Source organism: Scomber japonicus, chromosome 20 (genome assembly GCF_027409825.1).
Source record: "Scomber japonicus isolate fScoJap1 chromosome 20, fScoJap1.pri, whole genome shotgun sequence".
NCBI lineage: Eukaryota > Metazoa > Chordata > Actinopteri > Scombriformes > Scombridae > Scomber > Scomber japonicus.
Window position 1 is genome coordinate 6,189,434 of NC_070597.1, and position 17,652 is coordinate 6,207,085.

The 17,652-nt window shown below is 41.4% G+C and overlaps 1 protein-coding gene across 1 annotated transcript in view; it reads right to left on the reverse strand.

Moving 5' to 3' along the window:
- The window catches only part of LOC128381501 (ankyrin-3-like), a 184,176-nt gene that overhangs the window by 9,559 nt on the left and 156,965 nt on the right, over window positions 1-17,652 (reverse strand). The window contains exons 36-40 of the mRNA XM_053341525.1: window positions 17,346-17,372; window positions 16,635-16,716; window positions 5,791-5,865; window positions 3,957-4,088; window positions 3,708-3,851 (exon numbers count right to left, since the gene is read on the reverse strand). Of these exons, the coding sequence (XP_053197500.1) occupies window positions 3,708-3,851; window positions 3,957-4,088; window positions 5,791-5,865; window positions 16,635-16,716; window positions 17,346-17,372 (460 nt within the window). The remainder of the gene's footprint in view (window positions 1-3,707; window positions 3,852-3,956; window positions 4,089-5,790; window positions 5,866-16,634; window positions 16,717-17,345; window positions 17,373-17,652) is intronic.

The following is a 17,652-nucleotide window of genomic DNA, read 5'->3' on the forward strand; positions in this document are numbered from 1 at the left end:
AGCAACAGGCAGGAGGTAAACAGGAGGCGTAGAAGGGGGAGACGGAAAGTGAAAGATGGAGTTGGGAGAAGGGACAACAGGAGGGCTGGAAAAAGAGACAGATTTGATGTTGCTGGGACGACAGGGGATAGATGGAAAATGAAAGATGGTATTAGGAGAAGAGACAACAGGAGGGCTGGAAAAAGAGACAGATTTGATGTTGCTGGGACGACAGGGGATAGATGGAAAATGAAAGACGGTGTTAGGAGAAGGGACAGCAAGAGGGCTGGAAAAAGAGACAGATTTGATGTTGCTGGGACAAAAAGTAGGAGAGGAAGAAGAGACGGAGGTAGAGGAGGAGCGAGGGAGTAAATGGACGGGAGGAGACATTTTAGGACAGAGGGGGGATATAGAAGATCTAAGAAGTTTTGGAGCTATTCCAATAATCACAGATCACACAGAGAAAACAAAAAAAAAGAAAAGCAGAACTGTTAGACAAGACTTAAATAAAAAGACAAACAGGTTATTAACGCACACATAGACAGTGAAATAGAAACATGAATGACGGAGGTGAAATGTTTTGGTAGCTGCAGAAGCAAAGATACAGCTCCTCAGAATCATGGCAGTGCTTATCTCGCTTGATAAGCAGTAATAGACTTCTTAGTCCAACAGCTGTAGCGTCTTTTGAGAAACATCCACGATGAATGGTGTTCACTCCATATATTTCTCAGACTATAGCTTCTTTCAAACAGATGTGCGTTTTCATTTTTTTTTTTTTTTAAAGTCACATTCTGGCTTTGTTGAGGATCTAAGAAGTCAAACGTTTGTTGAGCTGTAAATCCATTTACAAAGAGAAAGAAAGAAGGCGTAGGATTGAAAAGGGGGAATGCAGAAAGGCAAGGATTGTAGCCATGATTTTAGGCAAGGAGACCAAATTCAACCCTCTCCACGATGCCAGGAATATCATTCAGGTGGAGAAATACTAAATCCCTCACCATAAACAGTCAAGTTAAAACCTGAATCAGCCTTTTAAAACCCATCATGTGTAAACTTCTACTATGGCCATTAAAACCAACATTACCAGAGATAATACTCAGGACGTGATCTTAACAGAAGCTGACGGTGCTGTTAAATGGCTGTGAGGATGTAAATGCTGAAGCCTGCTCGTTAGCTGTAGATGCTGCCCAGTTAATGCTGTGGTCGGCAGGAGAAGAAGAGGCGTAAAGGATACGACTTTTCTATATTTCTCTTATTGTCAACTAAAAAGTATATTGTAAATTTAGCAAGTTCAGAGGTTTCTAAACAAACTAGCATACCCAAACTCTTCTTGGTGAAGCAGCATTGATGAGTTTTTGGTCTTCAGTATAGAGGAATAAGATATATCGGGCGTTTGGATCTAAGTAGGATCAGTTCATTGTTGGTTTGGTTCTGTTGACAATAAGAAAAATATAGAGAATCACCAGCCTTATCCTTTAAGATTGCTGGCATCCTGTGCAACTTCCAAGTTCAAGCTGTGGGCAGGGGGCGCTGTTGTACTTCCAGTCTTATTCTAGTCTGCCTGACTTACAGTAACAGCTCAGCAGGGAGGGTAAGAGCAGAACCACTTGGATCCAAAAGCAATTATTTATGAGAAGCTGTTGTAATTAGCAAAAGGTTGCCATTAGTGGGAGTAAGCTGGTTAGTGGTGCTTAGCGTTGACAAGGGAATTTTGCTCTAGGAGTTAGTCACTTGGAAGCAAGAAGAGGAGAAAGGAGGAGGAGGAAGAGGAGGTGGAGGAGGAGGCAGGGAGTCTGCTGGCCTCAAAGCAGATGAAGCTGCGGTGGAGCGTAGAGGTTGCGAGGCTTGGAGGAACCCAGGAGATGACAGGTACAGTAAAGCTAACAGCAGTGACACAGAAGCATCATTATACACTTTGAATAAAGGTGTTTCCTTTTCAACTCATCTGGGACAGAGAACACACCCTGATCGACATGTGCAGTTAAAAAAAACACTCATAGACACTCATGGATGTGTTGAAAAGGCTCCACCTATTTGAAGAGTGTTAGATGTGTATTAAACAAACATCAGGGCAAGCAGCCTCTCACACAAAGCCAGAGCCATGCATTTCATTCAGTCAAACATGGACTTCACTTGAAGTCATCTTTGCTCCACAGTTGATTTATGAGTTAAGATGAGACCCATTTCAGACTTTTATCTTGAAGTGTGCCTGGCTAATTCTGAGCTAATTTGATTTGATTGGGGCTATTTGTTTCTAAATTAAATAACAAACATTAAAGGGGACATATCATGCACATTTCCAGGTTGTATATTCTGGGGCTCTACCCTCTAGCTACTGTGTCTTTAAGCCCCCTAATGAGCCGAAATCCAATCTGAAAAATGCGAGTGGACAATGTGGACAATGTGAACAACCTGTTAAACAACCTTAGCGACAAAGGCTTCAGAGCAGGTCTTCATTTACAGTATGGGCATAAGGGGATGATGTCATGATGAAGAGGAAGTAGAGGGAACTGAGCTTTCAGAGCAGACTGAATCTCTGGGAGCATTTTAACAGACATGTTCATGTTTAACACAGACATCTGACATTATAACAGTATAAAAATAACAGAAAAGCACAAACAGCATATGTCCCCTTTAAATTATAGATGATATATGAAGCTGAAGCAAAGCAAATGTTTTCCCCCTCAATATTTCAATCACTGATGTTCAGATAACACATTTATCTGCCACAATGACAAAGATTTCATATGATGTCAAAAGCACGTTTGAGTATATACGATTATGAGAAGATTGTTAACGGGACTTATACCCAGAGGAAGAATATTGTATACTAAGCTCTCTGTATCAAAAGGCACAAAGTTCTGAAATGGCCCTCATTGGGATTGTCAACATCAGAGAATACAAGTAGCTGCCACATTTAATTTTCATTAAAGAGGAAAGAGAGAAAGGTGGAAGAGGAGAGAAAAAGGACTTTCCATACTGCTAAAAGCAAGCATGCCATTTTTATAAATTGGTTGTTATAATTATGTTTTTATGTATTTGCCAATAGCTTATATACCATAATTTGACAAAAAAGGGTGTTTTGGAAAGTTTGAAATGAAAATTTGTAATGTAGCATACACATAAACATAACTATGAATTAACCAAATTATGAACCAGTGCTCTAACTCAAGAGACACAGATTCAATAGCAGCTTACATTTCCTGCAGGTGCATGCTTTTGAACGGTTTACAAAAACAGTCACACATACTAAAAAAAAGTGTCATGCACCCATAATGGTACAGATTTTCCTATTGTGGGTTTAATTAAAATCTTTAATGTTGGGTGTACTAAGAAGACCTTTTATATAGGTTATTAAAATATACTGATAATCACCCAAAATCTATCACTTGCCATTCATGTTCCAATGACTGCGTGCTACAAATGAATTGCACAGCCCAGTGTTGGAAAACTAACAAGCTGGCTGGGGTGACTGCTTAAAAAAAAAGACAACTCTAATGCTATTATTACCTGTTGGTCCATTAACTGAGATTGGCTCAATGAACCCACGGGAGCATTAAGTCATTTTGGTTAAGTTCTAATTGACTTCCATTGTTTGGTCAAGCCTCATTGGTTCTGTATTTGTTTACACAGTCAGGTCTGACTATCTGGCTGAGTGAAGAGGTGAAGAAGGGTGAAGGGATAGACTGAGAGATAGACTGAGTGTTCAGCTAGGGTGGGCTACACTTTACCATCGGACTGATCCGGGAATACTGCGTTATCATCGGCAAAGCAGCGTGTGCCTGAAATGTTACCGTAGTCAAATATGGGCCCTTCCAGCAAAGTCACAATATCCAACCGATTGATCTTAGTCAGCACCGCAGTTAAAGCATCCGCTAGAGAGGAGAGAGACAGAGAAATTACATTACTCATTTCAAATGTTAGATATTGATTCATTTTAAAATAGATTAGCAATTGAAATATGTATTCTGACTGCTTACTTGTGGCGTTTTTACCATCCCTGTGAACCCATTTCTTAAGGAGCATGAAACTCTGTGCTGTCAGGGAATTGGGGTTCTCCACTCTGATGAAGTTGATCTCATCCACAGAGAAATCCATCTCCCTGGCCAGCTCTGTAACAGCAACAAACACCACAAAACATGTTTTATTTTTCATGAGAATATAAAACCAATACAAAGCTCAGGGGATGGGTCATGATACTAACAAGGACCACTTATATAGAAGATTCATTTCTACTTTTCTTCTGGTGGTCGCCAGTGTAAATTAATGATGTAATGACAATGAGACAGTGTGATTAATCATCCATCAGGTGGTGTGTTATGTGTTATTTAATCGCTGATACAAAAGACAGAATTTTGCAAAAGGTGTTACAGTGCAGAAAAAACCCCTCCACAAACACAAAAACTGATGAAGAGCTGCTGCCTGACTCATTGATGCATTAAAAAATAGGAATAAATAGGTAGAGCAACAATAATGAGCAAGAAAAGATATTGTGGAGTGTGACATTTTAAATATGTTTTCAATCAAAATGAAAACTAAATCAGATTTACCTTCCAGACAGGTTCTCATATTTCAAGCTACACTTGATTGCTTATGAAACAATGGACGTATTGTTATGTGATGAAACTGAGGCATGAAAACATCACTATGATTTGTGTCAATACTTTAAGTTGTCATTTATTTTCTTCGTCATAACTAGTTTGCATTCATTGGCTAAATGGTTGTAACTGCCAAACACAGACTAAAACTAATGAAGCAGTGAAACGCTGTGTGCACAGACAAGCACACGAGCTATACATTTAAAATCACGAGAACATAATGTTCAGCAAAGCTACTTGTTCACTGCAGCTCTGCAACATGCATTAAATATGGATTAGATTCCTTTCCTCTACTGAGCAATCAATCAGTCACTGCTGTAGACAGAAAGACACACCACTATAACTATTCACACTCATACACACCTCCAGCGGACGCCTGTGTATGCACAATCACAGGGCGTTAACATACACACACACACACAACGCCCACACACTCACACACATGCAGGCAGGCAGCCGCGGGGCAGTGCTGCAGTGCAGGTGGTCAGGCTTAGACTAAACTGCAGAGGCCACACCCTTGTTGCTGCACGAGTACAACATATATAGAAAATCATCTCACTCTTCCTCTAAAAAACACCCAAACACAAAGATGCATAACATGGAAGAGTATTTATACATGTATAGAAAGTTTTTTACATTACAGTCTGATATATTTATTCCTGTATATATTTTCATCCATGCCCAAATCCTAATATATCTCAATAACATGAGATGACTTTAAATATTTCTAAAAGTCACACTGTGAGCTGAGTTTTCATGATACGCCTACTTGGATGTTATGTCTCCTGCGTCTTGTTGATGATGTATGTGACTTTAAATGCCACTGCAGTACTGCTCAGGCAGGGTGTTTTTATAATTGTGTCCACCAGATGGCAACATACGCTGTAAAACTGATAGTTGGGAGAGCTGGAGACAATCCAGCTGATTCATCCACATGTGGGTGTTCTTTAACTCATGGTAATCATATTCAATGTATGTCACTGAACAGACTGAATATATAATACATGCATGAGTATTTGTCTCTGACTGAATCCTGAAAAAAACAATTTAACACCAACATTGCAGCAACATCCCCCTCTCATATGTATTACTATAATAAATACACACTTATTGCATTGTGTCAAGGTTGTTTCAGATTGTGTGTGTCTTTGTGAGGTGAGGAAAGTGAAGTGAAAGTGAGGTGTGTATGTATGTGTGTGTGTGTGTTTAGACTCACCAGTCCAGCTGAGTCCGAGGTGGTCGGCTACTATTGCCATACGGAGGTCTGTTCTCTCACAGGGACTCTGAGGGCCTGTGCGAGGGAGCAGGGGAGGCCAGGACACAAGCAATTAGCATGTGATGTCATGACAAAAAAAAACTAAAGAAAAATCCTAAAACAAATGAATTAAATGTGGTCCCAAAAAAGACACACACAAAATGGCTCCCATAAAAATGTCTGCAGGAGGGAGCATGACAATTACTTTAAAGAAACAGATTGGGATTGTGAACTGAAAGTTTGTCTGTTGCAGACTCAATTTAATATGGTTTGATTTGTTATACCTTTTCGACACCTACAGCAGTTCATTAACACCTATTTAATTAAACAGGATCTTTTATGCCATTTTCTGATAAATGTAACAGTCATATCGAACCCAGTAGTGTTGGTGATAAAACAAAGACTAACTTTAGCTCACTGTCCCAGGTCTTACCTCTGAAACAAAAGGCTTTTCTGGCCAAACTATCCTCAGTTATTCAGTAAGAGTAGAAAATAGACTTTTGCTTATGTTTTACAATGGAAGTTTATAAGGCTTTGAATCACTGAGCTTTGTGAAATTATCTTATTCCCTCTAGATAAGACAAAAGACCGTCTGCTCTGGCTTTTAAACACTAATGAGGACAAGGCTATACTATTATATAGGCAGAGGATAATCAACTAGTTGGTAGAAACTACTTATTTGCTAGAATTATTAATGAGTATCAGTGAGATACCACATAAAGTAGAATCAAAAGCATGAGGATCTGTGAGGCCAGAAAATTCAAAATAAATAAATCACACTTTAATACCAAAATGTTTGATGTTACAGTAGAATTAGTATTAGTAGGAAGAGTTTTTCTATCACATCACTAACAACAAAACGATCTACCATCAGGCAACATTCCCTCACACTGATAAAAGCAATTTATGGCTTCAACTTGAAATCAAAAGTCATCCAGCTGCATTAGCTTTCCCCACCAAGTTTCAAATTACTGACTACACTGACGCTCTGTGATGCAGCTAACGTTCATTTGATTGTCAAGTTTAGCCGATTAATTGTTTTTCACAGTGTTCTCATACAGCAAAAAGCACCACCAAAAAGATCTACAAACCAGGCAAGCAGACCAAAACAAACACAAGGTCATGTTATGTTTCCCCCGCCCCCAAAGAATCAGTTACAGCTAGGTTTCAATCATGTCTACAGTGGAGGTGAGTGGTGTTGTGTCATGTGGTGGGGTGGGTGGCTAACTATATCTTTAGTGTGAAATGACACTGAGAATGTGTAGTAGCCTCAGTAGACCCCATAGTAATAGAAAGGAATGCACTCCACTATACTTTACCTTTACCACAAAGGCTAAAGTCTTGTTGTAAAGCTCTCACTCTTGTAGCTGGTCATTATTTTGATCAGGTGATTGATCCAATGTCATAACACATATACCTAACACGCCTTTCCCTACAATATGTCAAACATCTGACAGCATATACTAACATAAATTCGCCTGCTTGATCCCAAATCAAATTGTGTGTCATCGACTCTCCGTGTCTCAACCTTAACCTCCATGTCTAAATCAGACAGCACAGGACACAGATAACAAGAATGACAGGAAAAAGTGACAGCTACACTTGCATCACATCACAAAGCACCCACAACAGCTACATGCATCTCATAGAGAAAGATATATACGTATATAGATATATATACGGTATAACAAGTGTTTAGAAAGAGTTTACAAACTAGTCTCGTTCTCCGTGACAGGAGCCGTGATTGGTTGATCAACCTGACTCTCCTTCTGCTCTTGCGCCTTCCCTCCATGTGTCCGCCTACTCTTCCTTCTGCTCCTCCTCATCCTTTCACTGTTGGCCTGCTCAACCTCAGCTCTCACATCTCTAGCAGATGGTGTTGATGTGGTGGTGCTGGTGGAGGTGGAGGTAGAGGTGCGTGAAGGGCAGGAACTTCTAGAGGCTCTAGATGGCTCTGACAAGGAAGTGTTCCTGGTAGTGCTGAGGCTGCAGCTCTCTTCGTCCTCAGTGGGCAGTGTTTTCCCCTCTAACTTTGTTTCAGCCTCCTTGGGAATGGTTTGGTCCAAAAGGTTGGCTGTCTGGCCACTGACAGATCTTTTTGTAAATTTACTTGGGGCTACTGCACTGCTTTTTTTCAATTTCCCATTTGTGCTACTTATACTTGGGGTTTTGGCTACACTATATCTATGATCAGTGCTAGATCTGGCTTTTGTTAGTTGTTTATTACTCTTGGAAGTTTTAACACTTCTATCACTGACCACGGATTTGGGCTTAACCCACGTCTGCTCTCTAGAACAAGAGGAGTATTTCATGGCTTTCATTACTGGGATTCTACATTTAGGAAGTACATTCTCAAATGGGTCCAATCTTTCCCTGACTTTATGTATTGCATGTTTCCTGACTTTTTCTTGTGCCTTGTCTTTTGCTATTATTTGACTTTGACTGCATAGTTTGTGGGTGTGCACCCTCACTGGTAATCTGGATTTGCATATCTGGCGTTTGACCTCTTTGGATCCTGTGTTTGTTATTGCTACATCATTACCAACCCTACCGTCCCTGCTGTTCTCCTCTAGCTGGCTGAAGGACGCTTCTATCCTGCCTACCTCCTGCTGAGTAGGTCTAAAGGAAGACAACAAGTTGAACACAATACTGCCAGTCTGAATGACATCTGAGTGGACATAATGGAAGTCAGGGATGCTGCTACTGGTATTGCTGCTGCATGTTTGGGGATTACTTGTCTGTTGTGAAGGTGCAGAACAATCTGTGCTTTGGTAATGAGTGTTTGAATTTTCTTGGGTCCTATCCAAATAATCCCACTGTCCTGATATACTGGAATTAATTCTGGAATAATAATCTGTAATGCCTGAAGTTGTGTTATTCGAATAGTTGTCTGTCGAGCGTGATGTATTAAAATGGGAATAATCTGAATAGTTTGAGGTTACAGAATAAGAACGGTCTACATTTTTTCCTGAGTTTTTGTCATTAGAAGAATCAAAGGTGCCTTTTCCTCTACATTTCGAACTGCTATTTGAAACATCAGAGGTTTTATCAGATGACTTGAATCCTGTTTTAAAAGTGGAGAATTTAGGCTCAGTGTAAGTTGAGTCTCTGCATGTGCTGTAACTGCCAGCCCCATTTGATATTTCCAGTTGGACAGTAGTAGTCTGTACAGAGATTTGAGGGACTGTGAAGGTGTCTGTGGCATCCTGAATATTAACCTGATCCCTGTCTTGTAAGGAAGCTTCTATCTCTGATTCCCTGACCCTATACCTGCCCGCCGAGTAGTAATGCTCACCAATCTGAAAAAACTGGAGCCTCTCCTCCACCATGTCCCTCTTGCTCATGTCAATCGCACCACTGCGTGTCATCTCAAACATCTTCCCTTCATGGAAGGGGAATGGGTTTGGCTCGCTTGTCGGCGTGCTATCGTCCGTTGGTGTTCGGGCTGGGGTAGTGTCTGGTGTTGTGGCCTGAGACTGGTCATCGACCGCCAGTCCAAAAGGCTTAGGCTCACCATTGCTTCCCTGTGTCCCTCCCATGTCAACAACATCTTCTTCTCCACCTTTACTGGGCCAAGGGTCAAAGTCCAGCCCTTTAGTAGCAACAGTCTTAAAAGGAGAGTTAAACTCCTCTTCTAACTTATAACTAAAGTAAGTGTCTGAAAATCCCTCTTTATCTGAGGGTTTTTGTTCCTGACAAACCCCATCTTTACTAACATCATCAGTTTTTCCACCATTTGAAGTGGTATCTTTTTTATAAGTGTCCTTTTGACATTCCTCTGGGGTTTTCTCCTCTTCAATAACTTCAAGCTTGGTCTGTGGAAAAGATCGGTCGGAGGACCTAAATGTGTCTGATGCCCAGACGTCTCTCCGGCTGTCTGGAAGTCCAAACAGTCTTAAATCTGCCTGCTCGCACAGGCCATCATCCTCATCCTGAAGTTCATATCCATCTAGAGAGTCTATCTCTGTTGCATCTGTGTCATGAGAAAATTCAGCCGTTGTGGCTATTGAACAGTCTGTTATAGACTGGTCATTTCCATTTTGTTCATATTCATACTCGTCTACTTTTTCATTAGAACCATTAGAACCATTGGAACCATTGGAGCCGTTAGAGCCATTGGTCCCATTAGGTTCTTTGCTGTTTCCATTTTTGTCATGTTTTTTCAATTTAGATGCCTTTTCCTTTTCCTTCTCCTTCTTCCTCTCCTCCTCCTCAGGAACTTTGAAAGTGAATTTCTTACAGGGTATTGGTTGGAAGATTGACTCATCATCATCATCTCCATCATCACCATTTGATTGGCTGTCAAGGGACACCGGTGACGGGGGCTGGATACGTATTATTGGTTCCATCAGAAGATGCTTGTCATGTTCTTCCTGTAAGTTTACATCCATCATTTCTGTCTCTGTTTCTGAAGAGGCACAAGAACCTTTCTTCTCTGTGTCTGAAATTTCTGAGTTCGAGTCCAGAGGAGGAGGGGGAGGGAACTCAATATATGCAATACCTTTGTCTTTTGAGACTTCTTGCTGCTCCTGCCCTGTTATTTCATCATACATGCCATTGATTGAGGTTTCTAGCTGGTTAAAATTATCTAATTCCTGCTGGTTATCAGTAGTTTTTGTTTGTTGCTCATTAGCATTAGCAAGGTCTGCCTGGGCTGAATCAACACTCATTTTGCTTGTTGGAAGGGCCTCTTTAAAAGAGAAAACGACTTTGCCATGGTCGTCTTCCTCAAATTCTTCAGATACCTCCATGATGGGGCTGGGTTGCCCTGACATAAATCCAATAAAACCATCAGGGGTTCTGCATGTGAGATCGTAGCTGACCTCCTCAGAGCTGGGGGTCTCTGGCGTAATGGGGCTTTTCCCTGAGCTGTCTACGAAAGAGACCTGTTCTAGTGTGTCATCATCAGGGCTTATGGGACTGAGAGCTGAGTTCTGTTTGACTGTGTACACTGCCCCTTTGGCTTCCCTCTCTGCCTGGCGGCCCACCTGGACACTAACATAAACTGGTAGTGTCTTGATGCCTTTGAAGTTCTCTTTGGTCGTTGTAGCAGCTGGAGGGGTTATGACTTTCTCCAGTGTCTCTCTGGGACTTGGAAGATTATTGTAGTTGGAATCTTTGGGGGCGTTATCTAGAATTTCAAAAGTTAGATTTCCATCTGTTTTTGTTGGGGGTGTCTCAAGGATTGTTTGTATTTTGCTTTTAGCTAATGTAGGTATCTGTGATGGTTTAGTTATTGTCTGTTTCTTTGCAAGCTCATTATCTAAAGTAGTAGGGGGTGCTCTTACAGGAATTTGAGATTCTGTCTTTTTTCTGAGGTTTTTGTTTAGTGGTTCATCTGCATCTTTTCTTGGCACCTCATCTATTACTTCTTTGGAAGTAGACTCCCTTTTTGTGACCTGTTGGTATTTTTTAGTATCACTATCCTTTTCTGGTAGTCTAGCTGTGTCTTGAATGACTTTTTGACCTTTATTGCTTTCTTTAATTTCATGGGGAACCGAATGGACATCTTTCCCTTTAGCAGTGGCTTTGTCAGTGTCCGGTTCACTAATTTGTCTTTTAATAGGCAGCTTGTCTCCTGTATATTTTTGGGCTTTAGATGTTGATGATATCAAAGCAGGTTTACTGCTGTCTGTTACAGCACATTTGTCCTTCTCAACATCTTTTTTAGGGCTTTCTTCTTCTGCTGATTCAGATACTTTTGAGGTTTTCCCTCCTGTAAATAACTGATAAACAGGAAGTTTACTCTCCTGTAATTTCTTTATTGAAGGTTTTGGCTGCACTGGAGGTGGGGTTTTGATTGGACTAGACTGACTTTGTTTCTGCGCCTCAGATTCAAACTTCATCCTCACGGCACTGACTTTGGATGTTGATGTTACGTGAGCGGGAGAAGGGGGCTCAGACACACTAGTTTTATCCTCACTAACATGTGAGAACTTGCTTTTCTGGGGACTGCTTGGTAAGCTAGAGCTTTTCTTTTCAGTTGTTGTGGTACTGCCAAATATTTTACCAACAGAAGGCTCCCTGAGTTTGCTTTTACTGAACCCCTCTTCTGCTGCCTTAGGTTTCTGCTGTATTTTCTCAGGGCTACTACAGGCTGAGTTAGGCCAGGACCTAGGTTCTTTTGGCTCTCGTCTGATAGGCTTTTTCTCAGGGGACGACAGTTCATCATTGAGCTTCTCTGTTTTGTCACGGAAGAACTGTGATACTTCACTAAGTTTTTCTTCAGCTTCCTTCACAGTTTGGTCCACTCTATCCTCATAAAGGAGCTTTTCCCTGCTCCTGTCATGTTTATCCTCTGTAAATCGCATCCAAACAGCATGTTTGGGACTGCCTGGTTCCGTAGAATAATGGAGCACTGTCACCTTATCAAACTGTGATGGATCATCCCTGTGCAAAAATTTACCTGATTTAGGTGACCCATCTTTTGATGACTTAGAAACAAACTCTCTTTTGGGGCTGCCATGCTGCTGACTCATGCTCTCAGTACTACGGCTACCAACATCCTCAGAAATAGGGTGACGGTTTTTGTCGGTCATTGCTGAATCCTCTGTGTCAGAGTGAGACATCGATGACACATCAAGTTTCTCTGACAGGAGCATTTTCTCAGCAAACCTATATGACTCGCCTCTGATATCTGACAGTTCATCATCACAATATTCTATGGAGTGCTGGCTCAATAATTTCAGGGCTTTATACGAATCATCTGCCATCAGCTGAGCAGAGCTTGGGCGACTGTCCTCCTCTTGTGACACTGGGGTGTTTACACGAGATGTTTCCAGGAAGGAGGGCAAGGTTTCTTCGGCAGTAAGCTCCTCTTCTTCCTGTTGGGCCTCATCATAATCAGTAAATTCCTTAATTCCACGGTCACCTTTGTAAACATAAAGCTCAGGGTGTTTCTTGGTTTCCCTGAAAAAAACCTCAGTTGGCTCTGCTGTGCTGTGGCCCTTTTCAATATGAACCTCGATTATCCTTTCAACTTTGGGTTTGGATTTTAAGTCTCTGTCAAGAAATCTAGGGGTCAGCTCATCACCTTTGACAGAATCCTGGCTAGCTTTGTGTTCAAAGAGTCCTGCCAGTTCTTTAGATGGGTCCCTACCTGACTGAAAAGCTTTCATGATATCTCTAACTGACATACCTTCCTCTATTATCTCTGCGGCATCAGTCAGTTGGGGCTTGTGATAAACCATTCTTGTGGTAGTGGTGATATGAGTTTCCTCTTTAAGACACATACTTTTATTCATCATGTCGTCTTCTGGCATTTTCATCTGCAAAGCTTTCATGGAGCTTGCTGAAGCAGTGTCTGGCTCTATAGAGGGAAGAGCAGTTGCAGCTTCCTCCATGAGTAAAGGCTCACAAGCATCATCAGGCTGCTCAAAGCTCCTAATGTGGACCATCTCGGTCCTGGTCTCAGTTACGCAGGGAGGGATGGGTGAATCTGTAAATAAAGGCTTTGGTCCTGTACTCTCTGCACTCTGAGGAGCAGAGGGTGTCTTCTCACTCCTGGTCTCAAACCCGCTGTCTGACAGGGGACTCTTATCCTGCTCATGAGAAAGATCCTCGGGTGACTCCAAAATAGTGTCCGTCCCCTGATATGATTCAGTAAGTTTGCTTAGGTCCTTCTCTGAGGGAGACCTGAGCATGCCTGAGACTGGTGGAGGCATTTTTAGCTTGTTCTCCTGTATTGACATGGATGGCTTGAGAACACGTTTCTGTTTCTCTTCACCTTCCCTTTTTGCCTCTTCCTCGTACCTACATTTCAACTCTGCCATTTTGGAGAGAGAGCTAGCACCAAAGTCATTTGTTAAAAAGTCTACTACTTTAGCCAACTCTAAGTCTTTGCTTGACATGGACTGTTGCTTGAGCAGCAGTGTATTTTCATCTAAAGGAGGGTAATAGTCTGAGAAGGCACCTCTTTGTGCCTCCTCAATCTCATCTTTTGAAAATTCCTCCCATTCATCCTCCGAGGCTCTCTCTTTAACTGAGATGGCCTTACCTTCACTAATAATATCTTTCTGTAATATTTCACTGACTTTCACTAAATCTTCTTTTACTTTCTCCACTAGAGTATATGTCTCCTCCTCCTCTAACTTTCTCTCTTTAGGTGTGCCTTGGTGTGATGTTTGGACAGTTTTAGCTGCTGTCTGTGTGTCTGTCTGTAAGATAGCTGTCATTCTGATTAGATCCTCTTTCATGTCCGCTACATCTTTTAGTATCTCCTGGTTGGAAGTTGCAGTTGTGTGGATGATGGGTGGTGTGATAAACGGAGGAGATTTCAATTGAGAATTGATTTTTGATGTGGTAACACAGGAAGACAAGGACGAAGGAGACAACAATGAGGCACGAGGGGAATCTGGCAGTGCCATTTTGAGAGACCCTGGCCCTGGTTTGACAGGGGTCTCTGGGATGACGTTGACCAACGAATACACAGGTACAGTCCCTGTATTTGTTGAAACTGCCACACCAGGTGAGGCACCTACAGATCTCAAGGAACCATAAGTAGTGCCTGCTGTTGCAGATCTACGTGTGGAGGATTTAAGAGTGCCATATCCCGACACAGAGTATGAGTCTATAGCTTCATTTATGGCTGCACTGACACCGGATGTTGCTGCCTGGGTGGTGGCTTGGATCCTTTCCTGAAGACTGCTGCTTCTATCTGAGAGAAGACGAGAAGAAGGAGAGGATGGCGTGGAGGAGGGGGATGGATATTTAATAGGTGAGACAGATCCATTCAGTTCTGAGGAAGCAATGGTTGTCTGCCCAGTTGAGGACAGAGACGGGAGGGATGTCCTCCCTCCTCTGGATGAGAGCGTTGAATCTACAGAGGTTTTCAAAGAGGACAGGCTGGAGATGCTTTTACCAGAAGAATTGTTAGGTCCCCCTGCATCTGTCACAACTGTGGGCCCAAGGGGAGTTTTAAAAGGCAGATTAGAAGTGTACATGTTGTATGATGTCTTTGGTGATGCTGGAGCAGTAATAGTGACTGATGACTTCTCTGGTATACAACCATTTGGTATTGAGTGAAGTGGTGAAGTCCTTGATGTGTAAGCTGAGGCAAGACTTTTGATAGATGCTGGATCTGTGGCAGGTTTAATTGGGCTTCCAGAGGACACAAGACTGGCAGACCCCTGGACAGGATACTGACCCTGCTGCACAACTGTTTTAATGGGTGAAGGCATAGTCCTGTAAGACCTGATGGGGGATGAGGATATTATGTCGCTAGCTGATTTAACTGGAGAAGTCAGGGTAGGCGGTGGTGGTGGAGCTCCAAGGGTAACTTTCATAGGTGCAGAACATGCAGGTGATGGGGAGAAGGGCCATGTAGATTTCAATGGAGAAGCAGCTGGTGAGCCTGCCGGTGAATCGGTAGAGTTGAGGGAACCCCCCACTCCGATGGGCCTTGTTTGGCCAGGGACGGTAATAGGAGCAGTCGACCATGGTGCGTAAGGTCTGGTTGGAAAGACAGGTTTGTGAGAGTAACCAGCAGGCAGTGTTCTTGCTGTTGTGCTTCGTTCAACTGCTGTTTCTTCAGATGAATTTGTAAAAAATAATGATGAAGAAGGAATGGAGAAAAATAATCAAAAAGAATGTGGAATAGTAAAGGTAACAAAATATGTTGGGGAGGGAAAAGAAAAAATGTGAAAGAAGAGATCAGAGGAGGGAAAGTTGGTCAGTGACGCAGTCCTGGTATTAAGGAAGGAAAAACAGTAGTTTTATGAAGTGCTGAGATAAGATATTTGAGTAGATGGGAGTTATAAAAAGACACAGTTGTATTCCTGTGTGATTCAGGATTGGTAGATGACACAAACAATAACAACAGCAACAACGACGTAATGAATAAACTGAACAAAGCACACAGCAGCAAAGTAAAATTCCAAAGACACTGGCGTAGACTCACGACTGACAACAGAAAAATGGTAAGACAAATGCACCGGGATTAACACGAAAACAACTTCTCTCTTTGGCCTTCAGATGTTCTAAAATCAACGTATGAATTCTTGCTCTAATTTCAATCCGCTTTTTTAAGTGCCTTTTATCTGTTTGGTCCAAAAATTATATAATGACTGATTTACCAGAGACAATTTAGACACTATGATTCACTAGACCCAAGGGTTGCAGAAGTTTCCATTTTCCTTTTATTATATAACAAATGAAATATGACAAAATGTGTTTTCCAAGACTTAGGTTTGGGCCCATTTTGTCATGCAAGATTGATAAGAATTGGTGACAAGCATCGTGAAAAACTGGGGGAAAAAAAAAGAAAGAGAAAACACCTTAAAGAAAGCCAAACTAAAAACCTCCTATCATGCATGTTTGTCCCACAAAAAGCTGCTACGTCATCACAAAGCCAAAAGAGCTTTAAACTCAGAGGGGACAAATGTGAAAGGAATTCAATTTTTCTTTGACCTCCTTCCCAAATGGATAGTAACATTGTGTTGGTAAGTCAAAGAAAGATTTCAATGTTGCTGCATTTGGACTTTTTAAACTCAGCAGTGACAATCAACCAAACAAACCCAGAAGAAGTACAACTCACAACGTGGGCAAGCACAGCACGTAAACTTAAAAAAACCACTCATTGACCCATGCAAAAAATATGTACCATGTTGTAAACAAGCATGTGGACAGTGCATGTCATGTAAGGTGAGAAAAATGCATTTATTACATTAAGTATGGTAAGCCACATCTATCTACTTACTGATCACGAATTTTACAGGTTAATTAAAATTGTTAATAAACTTATCCACGGTAATTGGCATTATTATAATATTCATCAAAGGGTTTGTTAGTGAAAATGTCAAACTCACTCAGTGCAGGCTCGGCCAGATAGCTGTAGCGCTTACGTAAGGCTAGAGATGCAAAGGTATGACGTCGCTCTGGCTTTTCAGTCTGCAACAATAGCAAACAACACAAAATCCTATCAGTTCTAGGTCAACCTAAATTGTATAGTGCTGCCGAATGAGCAACATTTGGATCTTACAATGTAAAATTGAAGCAAACACAGTAGTCTGCATTAGTTGGTATTACATGAACAACAAAGCCTATGTTTAGCAGTTACATAACACAGCAGCAAATTCTCATTTAAGAGTTTTCACTGCACTTACTGTACATTCTCTATTTTTTAAGCACTGATAGTACTACTTAAATAATTGTTACTAATCTAGTCAAATTAGCTTATGTTAGTCAAGGTAAGGCTACAAACTATAAACTGTAAGTACTTGCAAATAATTGATTTTGAGGTAACGTTAATAAAAGTTAAATCTTGACTTACGGACCATGTAAGTAAAGTTCAAAGCCACTTGTATCACAACGCAGGGGATAAAGATTGGACATTAAACAGGTAGTTTTTCATACCTACAGTATATCATGCAAAAGTGAGCAGCTATAGAGGTTGCTTTGAACAAGGAAAGCTCAAATTTGCCTTGTAAAAGCGGAAAGAATAAGACTATGATGAGCAGAGCTGGGCCGCTATAGATTTAGAGCAGATGATAGCACATGGTGGGGAGGGTGTGGTTTACCTCATCCTCGGCATCTGATTCCATTTCCTGGTTCCCAAGATGCATTGCAGAAACAGGGGGGAGTAACATAATGGAAAGCAGGGGGGAAAAGAAACATCAGGGTGTGAAAAAGGAGTGATTGACAGAAGCTCCAACTTAGAAGAAAAGCCACTTTAGCAAACTCACAAAAGAAAGAAAAAACACAGAACGAACAAACAGCAAAAAAGAAATTGAAAAAAAAGGAAAAAAAAAAGCTCCAACACTCAGCAGCAGAAAACAGCAAATCAAGTCAAGTCACAAAAAGCCAGCCTGATCATAAAAAAAGGCT